The 21,939-nt window shown below is 37.5% G+C and overlaps 1 protein-coding gene across 1 annotated transcript in view; it reads left to right on the top strand.

Moving 5' to 3' along the window:
• The window catches only part of EDNRA (endothelin receptor type A), a 33,667-nt gene extending 12,500 nt beyond the window's left edge, over positions 1–21,167 (top strand). Inside the window, exons 3-8 of the mRNA XM_010412000.4 lie at positions 2,521–2,648; positions 8,096–8,294; positions 12,069–12,221; positions 14,049–14,182; positions 14,561–14,669; positions 15,990–21,167. Of these exons, the coding sequence (XP_010410302.3) occupies positions 2,521–2,648; positions 8,096–8,294; positions 12,069–12,221; positions 14,049–14,182; positions 14,561–14,669; positions 15,990–16,130 (864 nt within the window). The 3' untranslated portion in view covers positions 16,131–21,167. The remainder of the gene's footprint in view (positions 1–2,520; positions 2,649–8,095; positions 8,295–12,068; positions 12,222–14,048; positions 14,183–14,560; positions 14,670–15,989) is intronic.
• The last annotated feature ends 772 nt before the right edge of the window (positions 21,168–21,939 follow it).

Below are 21,939 nucleotides of genomic sequence, written 5' to 3'. Positions count from 1 at the left end.
GGAGAGCTTCCTGGGGTGTGAGGTTGAAGCGTACATGCTGGAAGCATGATAAAGCTTCCTCGTGAGGCGTAATGAGTTAGTGAACCTTTTTCAAGTACAACACTTTTCTTTTTGAAGCTAATATTTGCCTTGTAGTAACAGAGTTTCACAGTCACTACAAAGTGCTCGTTCGTTTCTGTTGCTGGGTGTAGCTACAGCCAGAGTCAGGGCCCTGAAATGAATAGGTGGCTTTCAGTTGCCTTTTAAAGTGTGATCTGTAATGATAAATGGGTTTTGGGGCTCTGGTTGGCACAGGGGATTGACAGAAGCCTGCTAGAGCTGCTTTTCCGTGGCAGTGCCATTTATAATTTAGCCTTCCCAGCCTGAGAACAACTCTGATTTTACCCAAACCCAGCCAAGAGTTTGGAGCTGAAATTCCATGTGACCACACATGGTTGAATTACTATGGATTCTGATCATCCCTTCTTTTTTCAACACTTTTTTTCTGATAAAAATTAAAACCTCATATGAGAGTTCTAGGCAAAAGGTAGAAAGATGTTCTGCAAACATTTGTTACACTACTGCAAACCTATCTGGAAAACAATTCTGCTGGAGAATTTCAGTGTATTTCATTCAGTCTATAAATACAGATAAAATCAGAGGAGTTAATCAAGAGCTTGCAGATACAAACTTATCACCTTTGCTACTGAAGGTACTGGCTAGAGTTAAATCACCAATCCAAGCAATCCAATCCCTAGCCTTCTGGCAAAAGGGGGATTTGCCTTCATCAAATGTGACTGCCCTAAACTGGGATACCATAGCAAAGGTACTTGCACACATAAGTTAGACCCATAATTTTAGCACCCAGCTGGCTGAAAGCTGTGAGTTGCTAAAATCTGTCCTAAAATACAAGTAATCAAATGACAATATTAATATAGTCCTAGAGAGACACAGGCAATGTGGAGTGTGTAGCTGCTTTCAGCATTTTTGAGGTATCATGTGGGGGACAAAATCACAAGTAATTCAGCATTGTGATGAGTGGCTATAAAACAGAGGGGGTGCAAAAAATCCCCAGCAGGACTATGAGGAGATGATGAATTCCTACTCATCTAGAATTTTGTGATAAATGTCCATAATCTACAGCAAAGTTCTCTGAAAAACTCATGCTATGAAAAACCAGAAAGGCAACACCTACCTTAATTGAGATAAAGACAGATGTGAATTTGAACTTCCCACAGTTCATACTTGTATTGCTAAAGGTAGTGATTATTAGCATGCTTCATTTTAACACTAATTTAAATAGAAATAAAATGTTTACTTTGAATACTGCAGTCGTGAGATACAACCAGAATTTGTTTTTCTAATTCTACAGCTAGAATACACCCACTTTTACCAGTTAAGTGTGTTCCAGGACCTAAGCTTCTACTGAAGAATATTTCTAGTCCTTGTGGTTGCAAGGCTACCTCTCAAAACATGAACATCCTACCTCTGAGAAAGTCTCAGCAGCAGACTTAGAGAAGAAGATGAACAAAATGGTAGTGCAAGAGTGAGAAGGTTTAGTGACTTTGTTTTTCAACAGAACTGTTCATGATGGCTGAAATATCCCTTACTTGAGTTAAAATAGCTAAGTTAGGGCTCAGTACTTTGTATGGACTCAGTAATTTTTCATTTATTACACTTACTTACATTGAATATAATCTATCATTTTACTGTCAGCCCAAGTAAAGGGAGATCTGTGACTCTGCAGCCAGTTGTACATTTGAGTATTCTGAATAATTTTGTGTCCTGCATTTTGTATGTGTACTTGCTATCAAAGCTCAGTTCAAAGACAAAGCTTTAACAGTATAGCTAGAAATATTACTATTTATATGCTAATTCTTCACAACTGTGCACATGAATCACTGTACTAATATTTGTTATGGAAATGCCTCCTTGGAAATGCTACTCAAAACCTCAGTCACTCACATCTTTCCAATGGATGCCTTTCTGCTGCCTTGAAGCACAGCCCACGTTTGCATGCTTGTCCTTTAAAATGTAATATGGAACAAATTATGTATGCACAGTGTTTTCTTCACACTCCTCAGAGTCTGGCACTGAATATTGCCATGAGTTACACAATGGTACATTTACGATGACAAGAATCTACTTGCGTGCTGCATCAGAACTTGGCTCTGAGGTATTTCATTGTGAACCCTGAGTTATGTTTTGACTGCCTGGTTCTGGGACATGGCAATTGCAACCATTTATGACAGGCTTGAGTTAGATTTTCATTATTCAGTACTGCTGGCAGATTCACAGTAATTAAAAAAAAAACCTCTTAACAATGCAAATTACTATTGCAACAGCACATGGTCAACATTTAAGTGTATACTTTCAACTTCTGTGCTTCCATGGTAGCAGTTACTTCCCAGATTCACGTAATGTTAAGCATACACTTTAGGTATGGAGAATTCAAGGTTACAATGGCTGTGTCTAAGACATTGTGATGTACTTGTTGGGTTACTGTTTAAATATTCTGATTATTTTGTATCTTCTCTTTAGCTCCTTGCTCAGAACTGGCCTTTTGGAAATACAGAATTTGGACAGTTTCTTTGCAAATTCCTTCCCTTCATCCAGAAGGCATCAGTGGGAATCACAGTCCTTAACCTGTGCGCCCTTAGTGTGGACAGGTACAGTATGTTTTAGTCTTTTGACATTGTTCTTGCACGTGCAGTTTTCCTAAATCTGTGAGCACTCAGCATGGTCTTCTTAACAGGCAGATTACAATATAGATATAATTAAATTCTGGTCTTTTATATTCTGGCTATCACCAAGCACCACATCTGTGGCTCAAAGTATAATATTAAGTCCTTGGACTAACGAACTTTACATATTTTTTAAAGGTATTTAAAAGCTCTAGTAAAGCATTATTTCAACTTCCTTTACCAGACAAAAATTTATTGGGATTTGACTCAGTATTCAAACTTCCTTCTTTCATACGAACTCATGTTTGTTTTGTATTTGAGCAAGATCATAATCTTTAGCCTTAAAAATTCGTTTTTTAACTCACTGCCTATGGACAATAAACAAGGTTTTATTTTGATAACTTTTAAAACTAACAGAGCTTTACTGAAAAACACTGGAAGTTGGAAACTTGCTTTGATAGTTTGAAAATTAATGCCTCTGCTATTTTTCCTTCATACATAAAATGCAATAGCAGATGAACACTTGAATTCTGTAAAAGTTGGTTTTATGTCTTGAGTTACTTGATCGTGTTCTACTCCAAAATATGAGTACCTCTGATATACAGAAAATACTACTAAATAAAATGCACTATGTGTATTAGTACAGGGATGCAAAGAAGCTTTAAAATTAATCTTGGTTTGGCTTTACTGAAGAAGCTAATGTACAAGCTTTGCAGTGGATAAGTCACTTAGTAGTATCCATACCTGAAATACAGCTTCTTACTGCATTAGTTCCTTACCTCATTAGCCAATGCCAGAAACAAACAAAAAAATGTAATACAGGCAACTGTTCTACTTCCATGTTTTGAGTCTGAGAACTACAAAAAGAATTCCATTTCTCAAACAATATCTGCCCACCACTAAATAAAATCCCATGGACTACTCTAAGGAATAAATCATAGATCAAGCACATGAAACAGACAGTTTGTTAGATAACTCCTGACAACTGCAGTTTCACTAGATGAAGTTCCACTGTTATATACATTTTAATAAATTGGAAGTAACTCAGCTGAAGCTACCTTTTTGCAGATGCATGCACATTTTTACAAGGACTGATTTGCTAATCCTCACAACAACCAAATGTTGTTTCCATTTGAGTATAAAATCTTGTATGGGATCAGACTCAGACTATTTAATTTCCTCCCCTAGCTTAGACACTTTGCTGAGGACATACTCTTCATCATCTGGTGCTACTCTAGTAAGTGGCTGCAGAGGATGAGTGTTAGAAAACTGATGTATAGAGCCAGATTCTGATATTGGCTAACAAGAACCGAATCTAGGTTCAATCACCATGAAAGCTCCAGGCTGGGCACTGGAAGCTGCATTTTCACACTAATACAAAATTCCACATCAGCTAATGGTTGCTTTTTAGAATGGAAAATGAGTAAATATGAAATAGTGTGCTGTCACAGCTGGACTGTTTCTGGTCTATAGGTGAGTTAACTCTTGCTTAAAAAAGCTCCTGAAAACTATCTTGTTTATGACTATTTTGGGTGTCTATATATTGCATTCTATGACACAGAAAAAGAGGGAGTCAATTGTTACAGTGAACCCAGAAACTTTACCCATAGTTTTGGTCATTGTTGACTCTCTGTCCCTGTTGCAGACTACAGCCTTAATTTAGAGCAGGATTTTTTTTTTTTTTTTGCTATCAGGATGGTTCCCTGTGCTAACTACACTCTACTGTGAAACTCCCCTCATTACTACTGCCCTCGAGTGACTTGCCCTGACAGTGTACTAAGGTTTAACTGTGCGTGCCCAAGGAGAACAATGGCCACTCACATGTGGAGAGGGTTTTAAGAGGCTGACAGAAAGCCAGCCATTCACCCTTCCGAGGAAGCTCACATTTGCCTCAGATGCCCCTCAGGCATTTTTAAACTCTAGGTCATGATGGTGACCATAGTGTGACTCTTTTGCAAAACAGTCCCTGAGTGTGACTAAGAGGAAAGATATTGCCCTGCCTGAGTTTTTACTCTCGCTTATGTCTTGGCCATAATGATATTGATTAAGAAAAGGGTTGAAGAAGAAAAGTGAAGATATGGATCTCATTTCATGTGTACACACCCTCTTCTTGCCCCCTCTGCATAGCATAATGCATAGAACACTAATTCTAAGGTAGATATTTTTATGTGGACCAACTTCCAGTAAGTTTATGAGACAAGTTGAGATTTTGCCACTAAAATAAAACCCTAAGAGCTTCATTGTATTAAGACATTTGCATAAAATGAAGAACAGCTGTGGTCTCTATTAACAAAGCAGAACAGTTCGGTATCATCAACAGCAGGAACAGTTAGAAACTATACTGGCACTCATCTTGACAGCGTGCTTATGTGCTTGATCTTGTCTCTTATGTTTCCTGCATTGCTTTTCACTCTTACAAAGGGCTGATGATACTTGCACAACAGAAACATGTTATATTATGGGGCCATTTGAACATCTAATTTTCCAATGCAGCTAAAAGGAATAGGAAAACAAAAGCACCTACTGATGTTCTCAGATCCAGACAAGATGTCCTTCTGAAATAAATGCTTTAAACATGTTATAACTAGGTAAGAGTGCAAAATAGTTCATCGTATGTATGTATACAAGTTGCCAGCACATACATGAGCAGTCAATAAGGAAAAGGGGAGAGAGAAGAGGAGCCACACCATTAAACAGAGAACAGGAAGTGACCTGGAAAAAAAAGTGAATAGTTTAGACAAGATTGGAGACAAGAGGGAAATAAACTGAAAAAAAGGAAAGTTAGACAAATCTCAACATATTTTAGAGTGAGGAATTAAATGCAATGCATTATGTATGTATTTTATGTCAGCTCCCTGGCAGATATCCTGTGTTTTCCAAGTATGAGGGAAATAAACCCTTCAGTACTTTCTCACTCTTAATTTTGGGAGTTTTGTGGCTAGACAAAGATCCTCTATATTACATAACTCACAGAACACCCACTTGAAAAATTATTACTACTAAAATTATTATTACTACCACTGTTTTTCAAACCACTCTTACAGCAGTGAGTAAAGAGACCAAGTAATTGCAGGTTAATAGGCATTCAGCAAATTCTGATCCAATTACTGAACTTCCTATGTTTTAGCTGAAAATATTCATAAAATTATTCAGCCAATAATTCCTTATTTGAGAGTTATCTGAACTGTAAACTGGAAAAAAAAAATCAGTAAAATACATACAGGACCCAAATCCTTACTGCTGTGCATAGTGATCCTCTCATGTGCAAAACAGATGTAACTCAAAAGAACAGGTACAAAAATGCAACAAAGGAAATAATTGGATTCACAATTTGCAACCCATTGGTTGTCACTTATATAGTTACAGACGTAACACGAAACAAGCTTTACATTTGCTACTTGAAAAATATATACAGTGTACAAGCACCTGTTTGCTAAGAGCATCAGTCAGTCTAGGAGGGGTTAGGAACCTGTGCAGCTGACAGAAATGACTGTAAAATTGCCAGTCTGTAGAAAGTAAACTTTGCACTGATTGTTAAATTTCCAAAGTTCACAAATACGTGACCATTTGCGTGAAAGGTTAAGTTTCTATGAATATTCAACTTTGTGATGAAAGCCAAAATTTGATATTTGGCAAAATGAAATATGACAGGGTGACAAATCATTTAAAATTAATTTTAGATTTTAATATGAATATTTGTGAGAAGATATGATACTGGATATTTCTTTCTTAATTCTCTCAGAATAGTTTTATTTGTTTTGATGGTCTCAGAATTCTGATCTCAGAGACCTTCTCCCCATGAGCAAACCATTGCCTCCCTCCTTTTTCACATTTTTTGAAGATAAGGATGCTTTTAGAAGACATTTTTATTTTTAATTTGCAAGTCCAAGTTGTAGTTTACTTTATTATGCTCGAAGTATTTATACACACATTTCTGTAGAAATGATGCCCTGAGAGCCTGTCTGTAGTACAGCTGTGACTCTGCTGTGCATGACACTGCTGTAGATATCAAGGCAAAGGTTTCCAGTCTGGTTTCTGCAGGAATGATGGCACACCAGGCTCTGACACCTTCCAGTGATATTGGGTAACAATGCTTGCTGAAGTTTTTGTGAGGGGCTTAAGCCTGGATTTGCACTCAGGCATTGTCCTTCCTCTAACACTGAGGCTACAGGGGATGGAACTCCCAAGTCTTCCATCCAGTTAATAAGCACACTTCCAAACTAAAAACAGGGTGTGATACAAGAAATCAGAAGAAATACTTTGTGTGTGAATCCTATATTACTGTATTCATTAAAGGACGACTGAGAAACCTTTTAATAACTAAATTTTCCTGATCTCTGTAGCCTACGTCCTGTAGCCCTCAACAAATGATTTCCCGTCAGAAGCTCTTTATTCCTTCCATCTCAAATATTCAAAATCCAGTATTTCACTTCTTAATCTGACTTTTTTTAAAGCAGATGAACTTTCTTGACTTTTTTTCTGCTCAACTAAAGAAGACTATTTCATCAGTGGATGCCATGATGTATACCTGTAGCACTGTAATTCCAAATGGGAAGGTCCTATTATTTTAGGGAAGTAAAATAAGCAGTTCAGAAGCTGTTACATCATTAATGACAAAGAGCTCTCCAGCATGAATTTCAGATTATTACAAGATCAAAAAATAATATTGGTTCTTTCCATTGATTCTGTCTTTACTAAATTGTTGGAAATGCTAAGTCGTTTACTGCAGTTATTGCAGGACAACAGTTACATCTGCTACTGAAATTTTAATTTATGGACTGGATTGCACTCTGTATTCTATGCCTATCAGTCTTCTCTGAATAATTTTACAACCTTCTGACCAGAGCTGATGGAAAGATTGAGGTCTCAAAGCTAATAAATTTCTACAAGCTCCTTGAAAACTGAGAGACAAGTAGAGTAGAAAGATCCTCACAGTTCACTGAACAGTGTAAACAGAACAAATGCATTTTCACTTCATCGAGAGTATTTTCCCAGTCTTTCATTCCCTGGAAGCTGATAGCTTCACTTTGGATAGCACTGCTGAGATGGATGCTTTGTATCTGTTAGAATGGTTGTGTGCCTGTAAGCTTTTTTTCCTCTGTTATATCAGTTATCTAGTGAAAGATACAGTCTGTCCTCACAAACCTTGCCTACTTTAATTAGAAATCATTAGTGCAGTCCACCTAGCAGAATTCCACACAATCCCACACCCAAGCAGAACAGGAGCAGCCGGCTCTCTGCTCTCCACCCCTTGATGTGCCCTGTTATGTCCTAGGTGACTTGACAGCAGGCAGAGGCCCTGGAATAGGCAGAAAAAACAAGTAATACGAGTCTCAGATGTCAGCTTTAGGATCTTACTTGCCATATGACATTGAACCGTGACCTTCTAAGAAGGAAACTGAGGGCTGGAAACGAATGCCTGTCTCTTTCAGGTACAGAGCAGTTGCGTCCTGGAGCCGTGTTCAGGGAATTGGAATCCCGATGATCACTGCTATTGAAATTTTCTCCATCTGGCTTCTGTCCTTCATACTGGCCATCCCAGAAGCAATTGGCTTTGCTGTGGTACCTTTCAGATACAAGGATGCAAGTTATGTTACCTGCATGCTCAAACCTACAAACGATTTCATGTTGGTAAGTAACATCCTGTCTCCTCTTTTTGGAACCCACAGTATATGTGTTAGACAATTAAGATACTGGATGATAATAGGATTTATTCATGCATTAAACTGCAAAATGTATTCTGATGTGTATTGGTGCAAAGAGGATCTTATGTTCACAGTGACTTGTCTCTGCTTTCAGCCAGAGAGATTAAATGGGGCTTTACAGCATTTTCATTTCTTTGCTACTGAGGAGTCTTACTACAGACATCTGCAATTCAGGCCTGCTTAAAGTACAAACAAGAGATGTATCAGGGTAGCCAGAGCCTTGAAAGGTTTTGTGTTTCAAGGTGCAACACCTTGGAGCTTGTAAATGTCAAAACACGTTTTACCGTGATTAGTCATCCTTTTCCATGCAGTAGTGAGCTCTCTTGGCACACAAAGAAAAGGGTGGGGCCATGCTACATGCATTAAAGTCAAATAAAAAATAATCCTGTAGTTTACAAGAAATCATGACTACAAAGCTGACAGACACACACCTCCAGCTAGGTGCTCGTGCAGTGTTAGCTGTCATTAGATACAGCAGCTCAAGAGCAAGAGGAGTGCCTGAGACACACGAGGCTGCTTTGGCACATTCCTACCCCTCACCCTCTGTGCTCCAGCAGATTAAGAGGTGCCAATACCCACATCAGCTTCTGCAAAGCAGCTCAGGTGAGAAGTCACTACAGAATCAATAAATTACTGCATAGGGGCATAGTGGTTTTCCGCCTGGCCTTACAATGAGGAAATGCCTTAATTTTTTAATTTGTGAAGGCCAGGGACCATTCATCCAGTAATGAAAAAGGAAGAGTAACATTCTGATTTGTTGCAGAGAAGGCAGATAGCACCAGATCATAAGTCTTGAGAAAGCTCAGCATTTTTTTCTGGACTAGATTTTTTCATAATAGAGTAAGAAGTTTCTCTTTTTTGAATGTCTGGCGCTTCTGCTTTTATTGGACCAGAACATGCCTTGGCCTAGAATTGGGAAGGATAGGGTAAAGTGGAGCTACGAATTTTAGAAAATAAAAAGTGTGCATGCTTAGTTTTTCAGAGCAATGTCCCTGACTTTGGTATGGTTACACAGACTGTAGGGATGGTAGAAAGAGCAAGAGATAATTGAAAGAGAAGACAAAAGGAATTCCCTAATGGAAAGAATTAATGCAGGTAAAGATGGAGTGGAATTTCCCAGAGCTTATTATATTTTTATTTCTAAACTCCACAGTCTATATGACTGTACATACTGTAGTTAGAAGACTGTGATTTATGAATTACACACTGCAGCAAATTTCCCTTCTCTAATGGCTGTTTTTCTCCACAAATTGCCTGGACACTCTTCACTTCCTCTCTCCCTAAGAAAAAGAATAGTCTTCTCTTCCCTCTTCTCAAAAACACTATAGTTCAGGTCTTCCACAGGCATGCTAACTTTAATGATTATTGTTCTGTTCTTAATGTGCCAAGTAGAATAGCTTGGTTTGTTTTCCTAGCATTTCCTTAGTATCTCTTACTTGCTCAGTATAATTCAAAAGTGCCAATCTCCCCAGTCCCACAGCAGTCTGATTTTTAAGGAAACAAACCAGCAATTATGTCCAAGCTGAGAGTAAATGTTGGATGTGTCAGTCAAAATGGAGAGCTTTGCATTTTAATGTGTTGCAAGCATGTACAAACATGAGATTAAAGTGGAAAGACCATTTTAACCTTAGCTATAGTATTTACTACCACAAACACCACAATAAACAATTTCTAAACTTCAGGAAGGATTTATTATTAACTTCTGTTTTTAATAGAAGCTTTATTCATGTTTAAAACTATCTTTGAAAGATTTAAAAGATTCATGCTAGACCATGATTCCCAAGAGGCCGAGTGCACTAGGAAATTTGTTTAAAATGCACATTTCCTGTAGAAAACCAGTTCCATGTGCGCTTTCAAGAAAAACAAAAGAATGTGTACTTCTCTTCAATCAACCCATTTTTGTCTTTGATGTAAGCTTTGTGAAACTCAGATTCCTCAATTAATCATTTACAGACATTTTTGAGTAGGTTTTATAACTCCGCGAGGCCAGGTCCTCCTCCAGAAGTGATGCATTGGTCAGGGCTGTGACACAGACCTTTCGTGTGTTTTCTTGACCAACAGGCAATGCTCATGAAAGCTGGAACACTGATAGGACACAAAGTTTTCCTTGTAAATATGGCATGGATTCAGCAGTACACATTTTGTACTGTCCAGCCAACATGATTCTAGCCTGACTTGGAGGAATTTGCCATGCAAAAGATAATTGTCTCCATGTATTTGTAATCCTTTTCTCTGCAGAAGGAGCAGTAATTACATTTGCCCTCAGTACAAAGTCCTCAAATACGAGGCATGTTGTTTTCCGGTTTTCTGCTGGCAAAAGCTCTGCTCCCAGCGGGGAAATTCTGCCCCCAAGGAAAGTGCAACTATGCAGGAGACTGTAGCCCCTCCTCAGGGAGGAGGCTAATGAGGAGGAGGAAACAAGTTAATCAACACAACACAGTGTCCCAGAGTGAGGTGGGATTGTGGCCTAGAAATCAGCAGCATAATCTAAACTAGAAAATTCTATATGCAGCTGTATTGGGGCAGAGGGAAAAAACCAAAACTTTTTTCTTAGTAAATCAACTTTCTAATGTAACTGAAGTAGATTTTTAAAGTAACATTATTAAACATCACTATATGAATTGTATCAACTTTTTTTCATCTTTCGGAAGTTTAGAGCTGTTTGGTTTTAAATGTAAATATGATGTCAAAAGTTTGACTTTTTCAAAGAGGATTCATAAAATCCTCAGGCATAAGAATTTTGACATTTGGTGTGGGAACTGTGATGTTACAAGAGCACATCTGCTAGGAACAAACAAGCTGGGGGAAAGAGTGACACATCCCTTTTATACTAATAACCTAGACACAGGAAGTATTTAAAATGCCATATTTCAGTGCATACTTTTGGCTGAGCATAAAAATTAAAAAACAAGATACAGTATTTTCTGAAGTCTGAAAACATGATCCTCTACAGAGAAGAACAATTTTAAATATTTGGTCAAATGTAGTATTTCCCACAATACATAAATACTTACAGCACTGCTTACATCACAGCTAATACTTCAAATTACACAGAGCAAAGTACTGCTATTCTATCAATATCTCAGCATCCTGTCACAAAAAGCAAATGGTGTGAATGGCAGTCAAAGGGTTAAAAGTAACTGTACCACTGGAAGCCATCCCTAAGCTTTGCACATATCAGACAAACACTTATGAAGTGGCTCCTATCTGCCCAGTGCATAAGCAAACCAACTGCCAACCTTTTCACTGATAACAAAAGGTGATTAAACTTACAAGACATTTTGAATTTTCCTTTTTTGGAATCAGGACAGAAGCAGTAGAGGTAAATGGCATTTCCTGAGACACGCTTTTAGTAAGATTTGTTATCTCAGACTGACACTGTCTACATTTTGGCATGTCTTTTTCATGCAACTGTATTCCAGTTTTCATGAATGAGTATAAATTTTCAGAAAGTACTACCAAAAAAAATTAATTCCAACCCAAGGCAGATTGCAACAAAGGTACATACAGGCAGGCTATCTGTAGGGTGAAGTAAATGTTTACACTGCCACAATCCCTATTTTGATGTTAGTCAAAAAGAGACCAACAATAAGCAAACAGACAGATACCAGTGTACCGTCATGCTTATCCAAGATCTTTCTGTGGTATTTTGCATCGAATCATAAGAACATATCTGCTCTTTTCTTTCCCTTATCTACAGTTTTACAAAGATGCAAAGGATTGGTGGCTGTTTGGTTTCTATTTCTGCATGCCACTGGCATGTACTGCCATCTTTTATACGCTAATGACTTGTGAAATGTTGAACAGAAGAAACAGCAACTTGAGAATTGCTCTCAGTGAACACCTGAAGCAGGTAAATACATTAGAAACACCAATGTGTGAAAATATTGTTCTTCTCCCTGTGGGTTACATGAGAAATATTTCAAAGTGTACTTAAATACAGTAAGCTACAGAAGTAGAAAGTGAGGATGTGGGTTATTTATGATGTTAAGGCATTCATTTAAACCTGGAACAAAAGACTAAATCATAGTATAAGGAGGCATTGAAGACTGTGCTCAGGAAGTGAACCCTTTTCTTTCTTATGTTTGACAGTTGTGCTCTCCTGCTCTTTAACCTCAAATCTCTACTGGCTAAGTGCTTTGAAATTAAACTACAAAGATTTGCCAAAAAAATGTTTCTTTTTCTGTATAAAGATATGACTCCATGGATCCTCCCTCCTTTTGGCGCTCTTTGATATGTAACTGTAGTTTCATATAAAATGCAATTGTAGAATAACCTAGTTTAGAAAAGAGTGGATTTTGTTTCTCAGTGTTATTGCACTGTTGCAGTACCACTGCTGTAGCTGCTTTGAAAAGAGCAACAGGAGAACAGAACAAACAAATGATCACAGAACAAAGTCACTCACAGAACCGTCAGGTCTCACTTTGCTGGTTTGGCAGCTCTGTCTGATGTTCAACGCTTAACTGAAATTTTAAAAACAATCTGGAGCTTTTCCCCTGTGTTAACATCAGCCCTTCAAATTCCACTCTCTTAACTTCCATATTCACAGATGTGAATCCCTAAAGCAGTCCTCTCTGCATCAGAGTCAGTTCTGTCAGAGATTTCTCCTCTGCTGGTTCATTCCAGATCAGGGTCGACTGGAGAATCCTCCCGTTGTGCATATTCTCCACTTTTTCCCCTCATCAGATCCTGGGAGTGCAACACAGTGTGTCCTAGGGCCACACACAAGCTACTCCACCCATTAGAACTAGAATGGTATGTACTAGGAGATGGAGGAATCCACCCTTTCCCATCCTGAAGTGCAGTGACCACCAAGCTTCTCAGACTGGCTGCTGCAGGATGACTTTACAATTTACAAATGCTTGCCTTTTTAACTATCTCCCTTCCTTCCTTCCTTCCTTCCTTCCTTCCTTCCTTCCTTCCTTCCTTCCTTCCTTCTGAATTCCCTATCTCCTTGTCCACATTAACGTCTAATTCACAATTCTTTTCATATTTTGATAAAAGTTGCTATTATAAAAAAGAGGAAACTATAATAGTCATATTCAAAGCCTAACAAGACTGTAATCACTCATCTGACTTCAAGTTCTTTACTGACAGAACTTTGAAGTGCTTGTCACTGTTACATTACAGTGGTATCCTTATCCCTTCATATGCTTCTCTTTATCAAACCCATGCCTACCAAACACTGCTGGTATGCATTGTCAAAAATCCACTAAAACATCTGTAACTCTCTAGAGCCACATAAAAGACCCATTAAATTGAAATTATTTCCTGAGTATTACAAGATTAAGCTGTAATACCGACATTTCTAAAATGTTTGTAGAGGAGCTATTTATTTGAGAACATCAGGATTTCATAGTAAGGATCACATAGCAAAATCAATACACTGTGCAGTATCTCTCTATATAACAATATATCAAAGAGAATCCTACAATATTCTAGCAATGACCTGTGTGCTCCAGCTGCTCCAGACTCAGTGATGAGCAGGTTCTGTTGAGGATGGCCAGGATCAAGAACGTGACAAACCCCATAAAAAAAGAGTAGTACACTGGGTAGCCTGGAAGCTTCACTTTAGGAATCCTTTCATAATTTATCTATATTACTGACTTTGCTGCCAACATTACTAAGTACAGTCACCTGAATTAGGCACTCAGTATATACTCTTATCTCCTTCTTCTAGCGCCGAGAAGTTGCCAAGACAGTTTTCTGTTTAGTCGTGATTTTTGCTCTTTGCTGGTTCCCTCTCCATCTGAGCCGGATTTTGAAGAAAATGGTATACAATGAAAAAGACCCCAGCAGATGTGAACTGCTCAGGTACTTCATTTTCTATGCCAATAGTTTGTACTGAAAAAATATAATGCTGCATGCTTAGAATTTATATGAGGAATGTCACTGTGCAATGCAACTGTGGTGTTTATTAATTTTAAGCTGCATCCATTTTCAGCAGTTTCAGTTTTAATGGCGTAGCATATTCTCAATAAATGTTGTCTGTCACCACTTCAATCACTTTGCTCTGGATTTTTTGAACATCTGTGAGACAGATTATTATAGACATGGCATGGTACAAGATTACATTGAGGGAGCTAGGTGAGAGAGAATTAGTTTGTGTTACGGAAGAGGCTGTAACCACAAGGAACATGAATGCTTCTGTAGCATATGAACTGCTTAAATGTTTTTCTTCCTCTTACCTAGTTTCTTGCTGCCCTTGGATTACATCAGCATCAACCTGGCAACCATGAACTCTTGTATAAACCCCATAGCTCTATATTTTGTGAGCAAGAAGTTTAAAAACTGTTTCCAGGTAAGCTTCTCCTGATAAGATTTTATGTCCAGTTAACTAACTGTATTGAACCACTTGGCTCTTATCTATTTTTAACAGCTGGGAGAAGAGGCATGCAAAGGAATGAAAGATTATAAATTGTCTGGTTTAGCAGCTAGCAGCTCACATAGCACACATACCAAGCTGAAAGTGAAACTATCCACTTTATCTGAAATACTAAACCAATAAATAAGTTTGACACAGTCCTCATATGTGTAAACTGAGATAGACATGCTCTTGTAAATACTATTTATCTGCATGTGACATGCACATGAAATAGAATTTGGTTGATAACAATTTTCCACTCTTGATGACACCAAGCTGCCTGCATTAAACAATCTCATTAATGACGAAAATTTTCAGGCTTGAATACCAAATCAGGCACCTGAGTTGACTTTGGCAATTAAATATGCATTATGGCTTCTACCTGCATTTTCCAGTTCCTACACATACAAACATATTTAAATGCTAAAATAATTTCCTTGTGACAATGTGCCTCTGCAAGTTCCTGTCCACCTATTAAAGGCAACATGGGAAGAAAAAAATGAGAGTAAGGAAAGTAATGAAATAGAAAGGGAAGACTGAAATAGCTTTATCCACAATGAAAAACAAAAGATAACAGGACTGTACCACTAAACTTTAAGTCTGATAATAGGCAGAATACAAGCTACTGAAAAAAATGTAAAGAATTATTAGACTAGGGAATACCCGTTTGTAGCCTGCTCAGATTTACTAACTATTTTAAGGGAGCATTTTCACATGGTAAATAAGAAGTCAGCTTCTATTCCTAACTGTGCAAAATGTTACACCTCAGTATGTTCACTGAACCTTTTTCAAAAAAGTTTTGTCTTCTTCTAAGATTTGAGAAGAGAGCTAAGTCACGGGCTGGGGAATTTTTCTTCTTTTCTCTTCCATGCTAAGCAGCATCCTGATCCCTAAGTTTGTGAACAGTGATAAAGAGGGTGAAAAAACAATCAACCGAGCACCTAACAACATGTATTGAATTTTGTGAGTTCTCAATCTATTTACCTTAGTCAAACAATTTTCCCTTTTCATACTGTGAAAGTTTTTCTTCAATAAGAGGCACAGGCTGGGCCTAATTTGCTGCATTTGTGGTGCTCAATCACAACAACCATTTATGTCCTAGGATAAAAATTTCCCTGAGTATAGCTACCACTCTATTCAGCTAGAATTATCTGTCATTTCTGAATGAAAAATATGGCTGGCAGTCTGCACAGAACTGAGAGATTTGTGTTAACTTTTTATTTATTTATTTATTTATTATTTTTTATTTATTTCCAGTCATGTCTTTGCTGTTGCTGCTCCCAGTCTAAGAGTCTGGTGACTTCGGTGCCCATGAATGGAACAAGCATTCAGTGGAAAAATCAAGAACTAAACAATCACAATACAGATCGAAGCAGCCATAAAGACAGCATAAACTGAAAATTAAGGACTCTCACACCATTTCAGAATGAAAGAGGAAAAGTCACTACCAAGCTATGACAACAGGAAGCCCAGTGACTCTTCCATAACGAATTCAGACGTGTGCACACATTGTACCTAATTCTAGAGGTGACTGAGTAGGTGGAGTGAGTGTAACTGTGATGTTCTGTGAACTGAGATCCACTGGATGGTAATTCTGCCTCTGAAAAGGATATTGATGTGATTATGACACCAAAAAACTGGCTTGAACTACACAGGTGGTTTTCCTCTTCTGAAGCAGGCAAGAACTGTCCAGTGTCTGTGACTGGTACAATGCAATCTTTTTGCCTGATTGTCACCGAGAATTAATCACTCTGGAACTTTTGAGAAGATATCTGTGACTATATTTTCTCTCTCCCCATTTGTCTTTTAAGTTCTATTTCTCTGGTGGATATAGTCCACATACCAGTTTGTTTTGCATGTTGTTGTTGTTGCTGTTTTTCAGGTTTATGTTGGAAAATGTTTTAGTCCACACCAGCATTTTACTTACTTAGTTACAATGGATCGGGACATTAGCTGGGCAGTTCACATTTGTAGCACTTCAGTATTCAGGTACAGGAAGAGACCATTTAAAAAGCATCAACAGTTGGCACTTAAGCACAGATTAATACCAAAAAAAGAGGTATTAATAATACAGTATTATTACTGTGTTATTTATTCTAATGTTCTGTACAAAATAAACATAATCTGTATCAGCGAAAAGAATGGAAGATGCTCACAGATGGGCACCTTACAATGTGTTTTTATTAACCTGACGTTAATTCTTGAACTATATGAACCTTTTCATCTATTTAGTCTGTAGTTGCATTAAATCTAAGGTGAAATGAGGGTGAGTGGAACATAGTGAAACATTATTAAAGCCATCCACAGCATTCTGAGAATATGGTTATTGTCAGAGCAGCTATGCACAACTCTTATTTTCACATTGTGAACATGAGGTTATAGTCAGAGTGAGCATAGAAATGTGGAAGTCCATAACAGCTGGATGTGCAGAAGGATATTTTGTGCCTTATTCCTTACAGAGCTCTCTGTCTTACACAACATTCAAAGATTTTAATGGGGTTCAGTAGGTTATCAACACTGTTAACCATACAAATGCTATTAACAATATATATAAACTATTGCTTGCATATATGTAAACTGATGATTTCCTTATTATTTCCATCCATTAAGGCTACATCCAAGAGATTCCCTGTTTACCTAAAAAAATTTTTAATAGGTAGTCTTTCATTAAATAGTGGAACTCAATAATGTGGTGTCATATATAATATGTCTCATGCACAAATCTGTTAGGCAATTTATAGCATCTTTTGTGCTAGGCTAAGAAGCAGTAATCAAAATTCCACAAATTTTTAAACATCCGTTTCATTTTCAGTGAAAGATGTAATCCTGCATAGTTTTATTTAAGAGGTCAAAATGCTAGTGCCTACAGTGACTTCTGCTGCACAAGTTTCACCAATGTTTACATTCACACAGATCTTGTGAAGTATATTTAAAAAAAGGTTCTTTAAATTGATTTGCGTATTTTTTGTGTGCTTTTGTCTCTGTGACATATATGCGTGTATAAGTACATATAAATTTATGTTCATATGTTATAAACCTAAATACAGTCTTCTGACAGTGCTCTGTGGTAGTGCCTAAGAGCATGGTAAGGAATGAGACTTGGCTGAATTTTACTTAAAACATTTCACCCTCAAACTGTATCGGAAATCACAGTAAATGAGTGGCAATGCTCTCCTTCGAGAAGATTGAGTTACTGAGTCTCTTTACATCCTGAAACCTTCCCTGCTGCTTTCACAGAACGCATTGAGGAGATGGTAAAGGCAAACAAAAAACAGACATGAGGAATGGATTTATAATGGATTTGAAAATTGCTCCTTCTTTATTTCAAGACGGGAGAAAGCTTTGTGTGCATTCCTCTTTTCTGTTATTTATCTGGCAGTTAGATGAACCAAAAAATGTCATACACCTGCAAACCAGTAATGTGATTGCTCAGAGACAATATTTCTACCTGTCTACAAAAGACAGTGAGCAATAGAGACAATCTAGGTCAGTTTAGGGTTCTTAACTTCTACCAAAAATGTGCCATCTATCTGCAAAAGTTTCAGACTGTGAAATAGGTCACTTTTATGCTTTACAAGCACTGATGCAAACCATGAATCATGAAAATTTGAAAGTTTTCCTTCCAGCACTGACATTTCCAACATCTATTGCTTTCAACCCAAGAGCTGGCTGTTATGTGGCAGACATACATGAACCTGCACACACAAAGCATCCTTTAAACCACTTCAGCTTAGATGGAAAAACTATCCTCCTACTCCTCATAATGCTGACTGACCTTAGCAGCATTAAAAAATACAAAACATTTTAACTAATGAAAAGAAGAGGGTAAATTATCTAACAGAAGTGAGAGGTACTTTTTAGAATCCTTTAGAATTATTTTTGTGAGCTTACTTAGGGATCAGAGCCTGCCAAAATGAATTGGTGATCCTCATGCCATTTCTCCAGCCTGTGGAAGGACAGAGAGAGTCTAAATAACAGTGACAAGTTAGGTCCTGGGAGGTCTCATACTCTTTTTTGGCACGTTTGCTTTTTTGTATTTTTACTGGTGGCTGCTGCTCCCACTCACAAATCAATTGTAAGGACAAAGGGTGTTGTGATGTGACAGCTACAGTGAGGGGGGAAAATGTTTCTGAAAAACTTACTAAGGTACTTTTTTAATTCTCTCCTCTTCTTCCCATTGAGAATGGTAAATATTCCTCCGGGTATAGTATCTGTCATCAATTCTGAAAAAGCTGTCTTTCAAAAAGAACCAGCAAAAGTATTCCACAATTCTGGTGTCACACAGAAGCTGCTTTCTCTTTTGCATTAGAACAACTTTCCATAACAAGTATCCTTCTATCCCACTCTTATGTTATAGATTGTTTTATGCCTGCTGTTTGCATTCCTCTCAACTGAACCAAACATAGATTTTCTCTGCAGCCAACAGGATCTCTATTCCACAAGTTTCAGATTAACTTCATAAACTTTTTGTAGTTTTGTTGCTCATTGTAATCAAAATCCATTTAACTGTCACATTCATCTTTTTTTGTGGACTTCAGAATTCCCAACTCTTGTCAGTCCACTCAGTGTAAAATTTCATTGACAGTCTCACATCTTAACTTCAAACACTTTGCAGAGTTTTCTTTAGTTTTAGAATTCAGCTGTTCTCCTTGTTTTCAACATGCATTTTTTCAAACTACCTCACTAAATATTTCCTCTTTGGTATATTTTATACTTATTTGCTTCAAGGAGACAGCATACATGGGTTTTCAGTTATATCTGTGTCTGTATTTATGTATTTACATATGAAACTCTGTGCTTCAGACCTGACCTAGCCAGCTCCTGTGCATTAAAAAAACCTCCTTATACACTTCATCATAAATCTCACCTGACAAAACCATTAGCTTGGTTCTGAGAAAAGATACTTATGCGACCCTCAGATCTGAATATGTTTATTTTTGCTTTTAATACAGTCAGTTTCAGGTGTTTACCTGTCTGTCTCTCCATCCTTCCAAACCAACTATCAACCCCCTGTCCAGTTTCAATGAATTTTACAGAACAGAGTTATCATCATTATGAAGCTACAGAGAATTTCACCAGAACTGCAGGATGGCAGGAAGAACAAAATTCTACTCACGCTCTATGCAGGAAATTTCTGAAATGTAGTTTGTGCATACTCAATAAATTCACTTGATAGAAAGATGTTATAAACATTACAGATGCAGAAAAAGCCTTGATCAGAGCATGCAGCTTGTAAGACTTCTGAGAATCAAACCACAACCCACAAATTCTTGGAAGCCAGTATTTATAAGTTCCCTTGCTTGTGGAATTACTTGCTGCTTTTTTTCTTTTTTTCCTGCCTCTCTTTCATCATTTACATATTTACTGCAATCTTGTTACGATATAATTTGATTCTGTGAAGCCTTATGGGTTTCAGTGTGGGAGAAGACATGGTACAAATTCAAATTCTGCTGCATTTGTATGAACAGATTCCTGCTCAAATGCCCCTGAGGCAAAGCACGCATTTTCATTAGAAGAAACACCGGGACTGCATGCTAACATTGCCTTGCAAAGTTTCTTCCACACAATCGGTGGTGCAAAGCTTGGCTCAGCAAAGTATTCCTAATTTACACTCCTCACTCTTTCAAAGGCTAAATAATGGCAATTATCTCCAAAATCAGAGTAAAAGAAGACACATAAAAAGTTTACAGACCAGAAACAGCTCTCAAGTTACATAGAAAAAAAAAAAAGACACCAAAACCAGGCATGTTTAAAATGTGGTTCTAAAAGAAACACAGCTTATCATTAGTCCAAGTGTGGGAAAGGAAGATATGAACTAAATAAAAAAATGTAGGTCATCTCTAGTTTCTCCAAAGGAAGATGAAATGAATTGACCTCTACTATCTCATCTAGAATCAGTTTTTCCCCTGTACAAACATCACTGCTTCTGAACTGAGCTGTCACTTGAGTCACAGCTTTGCAGTCCTGTTAGTTACAGTAGCTTATTATTACAATAAAGCTCAACAGAGTAAGTGTTACAAAGTGCTAACAAAAAAACCCAAAACAATCTGAACTTCAGCAGCACTCTGCCCACATTTCTCAGAGTAACTGAGTGCAAACTGCTCTGAAATCAATGATTTGGTGCATCTCAGAATAAGGCCTTTACTTCAATGCCAGTCCTTGGGAGTAGAAAGATTGAGAATACAAGTTACTGAATCAAACATCCAAAACACTTCCAAGCACTTTCAAGCCATCCAAGAGAACATACTTCCTGCTACATGTTTTAAACAGAGGGGAAGATTAGAAATCCATCATTACATCACTGTGTCATTCTGTAGTCACACTTCATATTTATTGAAATGTCTGTGTCTAAAGTTTTTTTGTCTTTTCCCCTCTAAAATTGTTGTACAGTGGTCTCTTTGGTATTGCCTCTGAATAAAGTATACATTTGGGTTAGCTTTCTTTCCAGTACCTACATAGTGTTAATAAAGCATTCATCTCCAGATAACACAGTATATTCCAATACAGAAGCACAATTAAACCACATTACCAGAAAAGTCACAAAGTTTTACAGTCAAGTTTTAAACAGAAAATTAAGAGTGTAGTCTTGGGACAAATGAATACTACAGTTCAGTACTACTAGTAGGAAATACCTTGATTTTTTAATAGATAAAGAGGAAACCATACCACTTCTGCTAATTCAGGTAAGAGTGTTTACATGAGTAATTGGAAAGTCCAGATTTCATGAGCTGGAATAAAACACTGCAAGGGCTATAAAACTTCATATTCCATTACACAAAATACGTGTGAATTCTGGGCATTAGGAAGACATAACTCTCCATTTCAAGATTCTTTGATTTCCCTGCAATGTTTCTCTAAAGTATTAGTTTCAAGACACATCTCAAACTCAGAGATAATTTTGAAGAAAGGAAGATGCTTACTGAGTTTGCCTTCTTGCACTCCAAAAAATCTTTGACAAACGTTTTTCATAATATCCAGCATGTTCTGGCTTTCTGTACCACAAATGAACTGCAACACTGGCAATACCAAGGACTACTCCAAATCAAGGAATCCAGTGTTGAATTAGTTCCTTTTTATGATCATTTGTATATAAGAATTTGCTTGGCAGAACTTTAAACAGTGGTTGTTCTTCCATACAAAGTGCCTTATTAATATAACCCCCCCCTCCAAATAGATCTTCTCTTCCATTTACTTTAGCAGTGTAAGA

The sequence above is a fragment of the Corvus cornix genome, chromosome 4 (assembly GCF_000738735.6).
Source record: "Corvus cornix cornix isolate S_Up_H32 chromosome 4, ASM73873v5, whole genome shotgun sequence".
NCBI lineage: Eukaryota > Metazoa > Chordata > Aves > Passeriformes > Corvidae > Corvus > Corvus cornix.
This window is presented reverse-complemented; position numbering and strand designations above follow the sequence as displayed.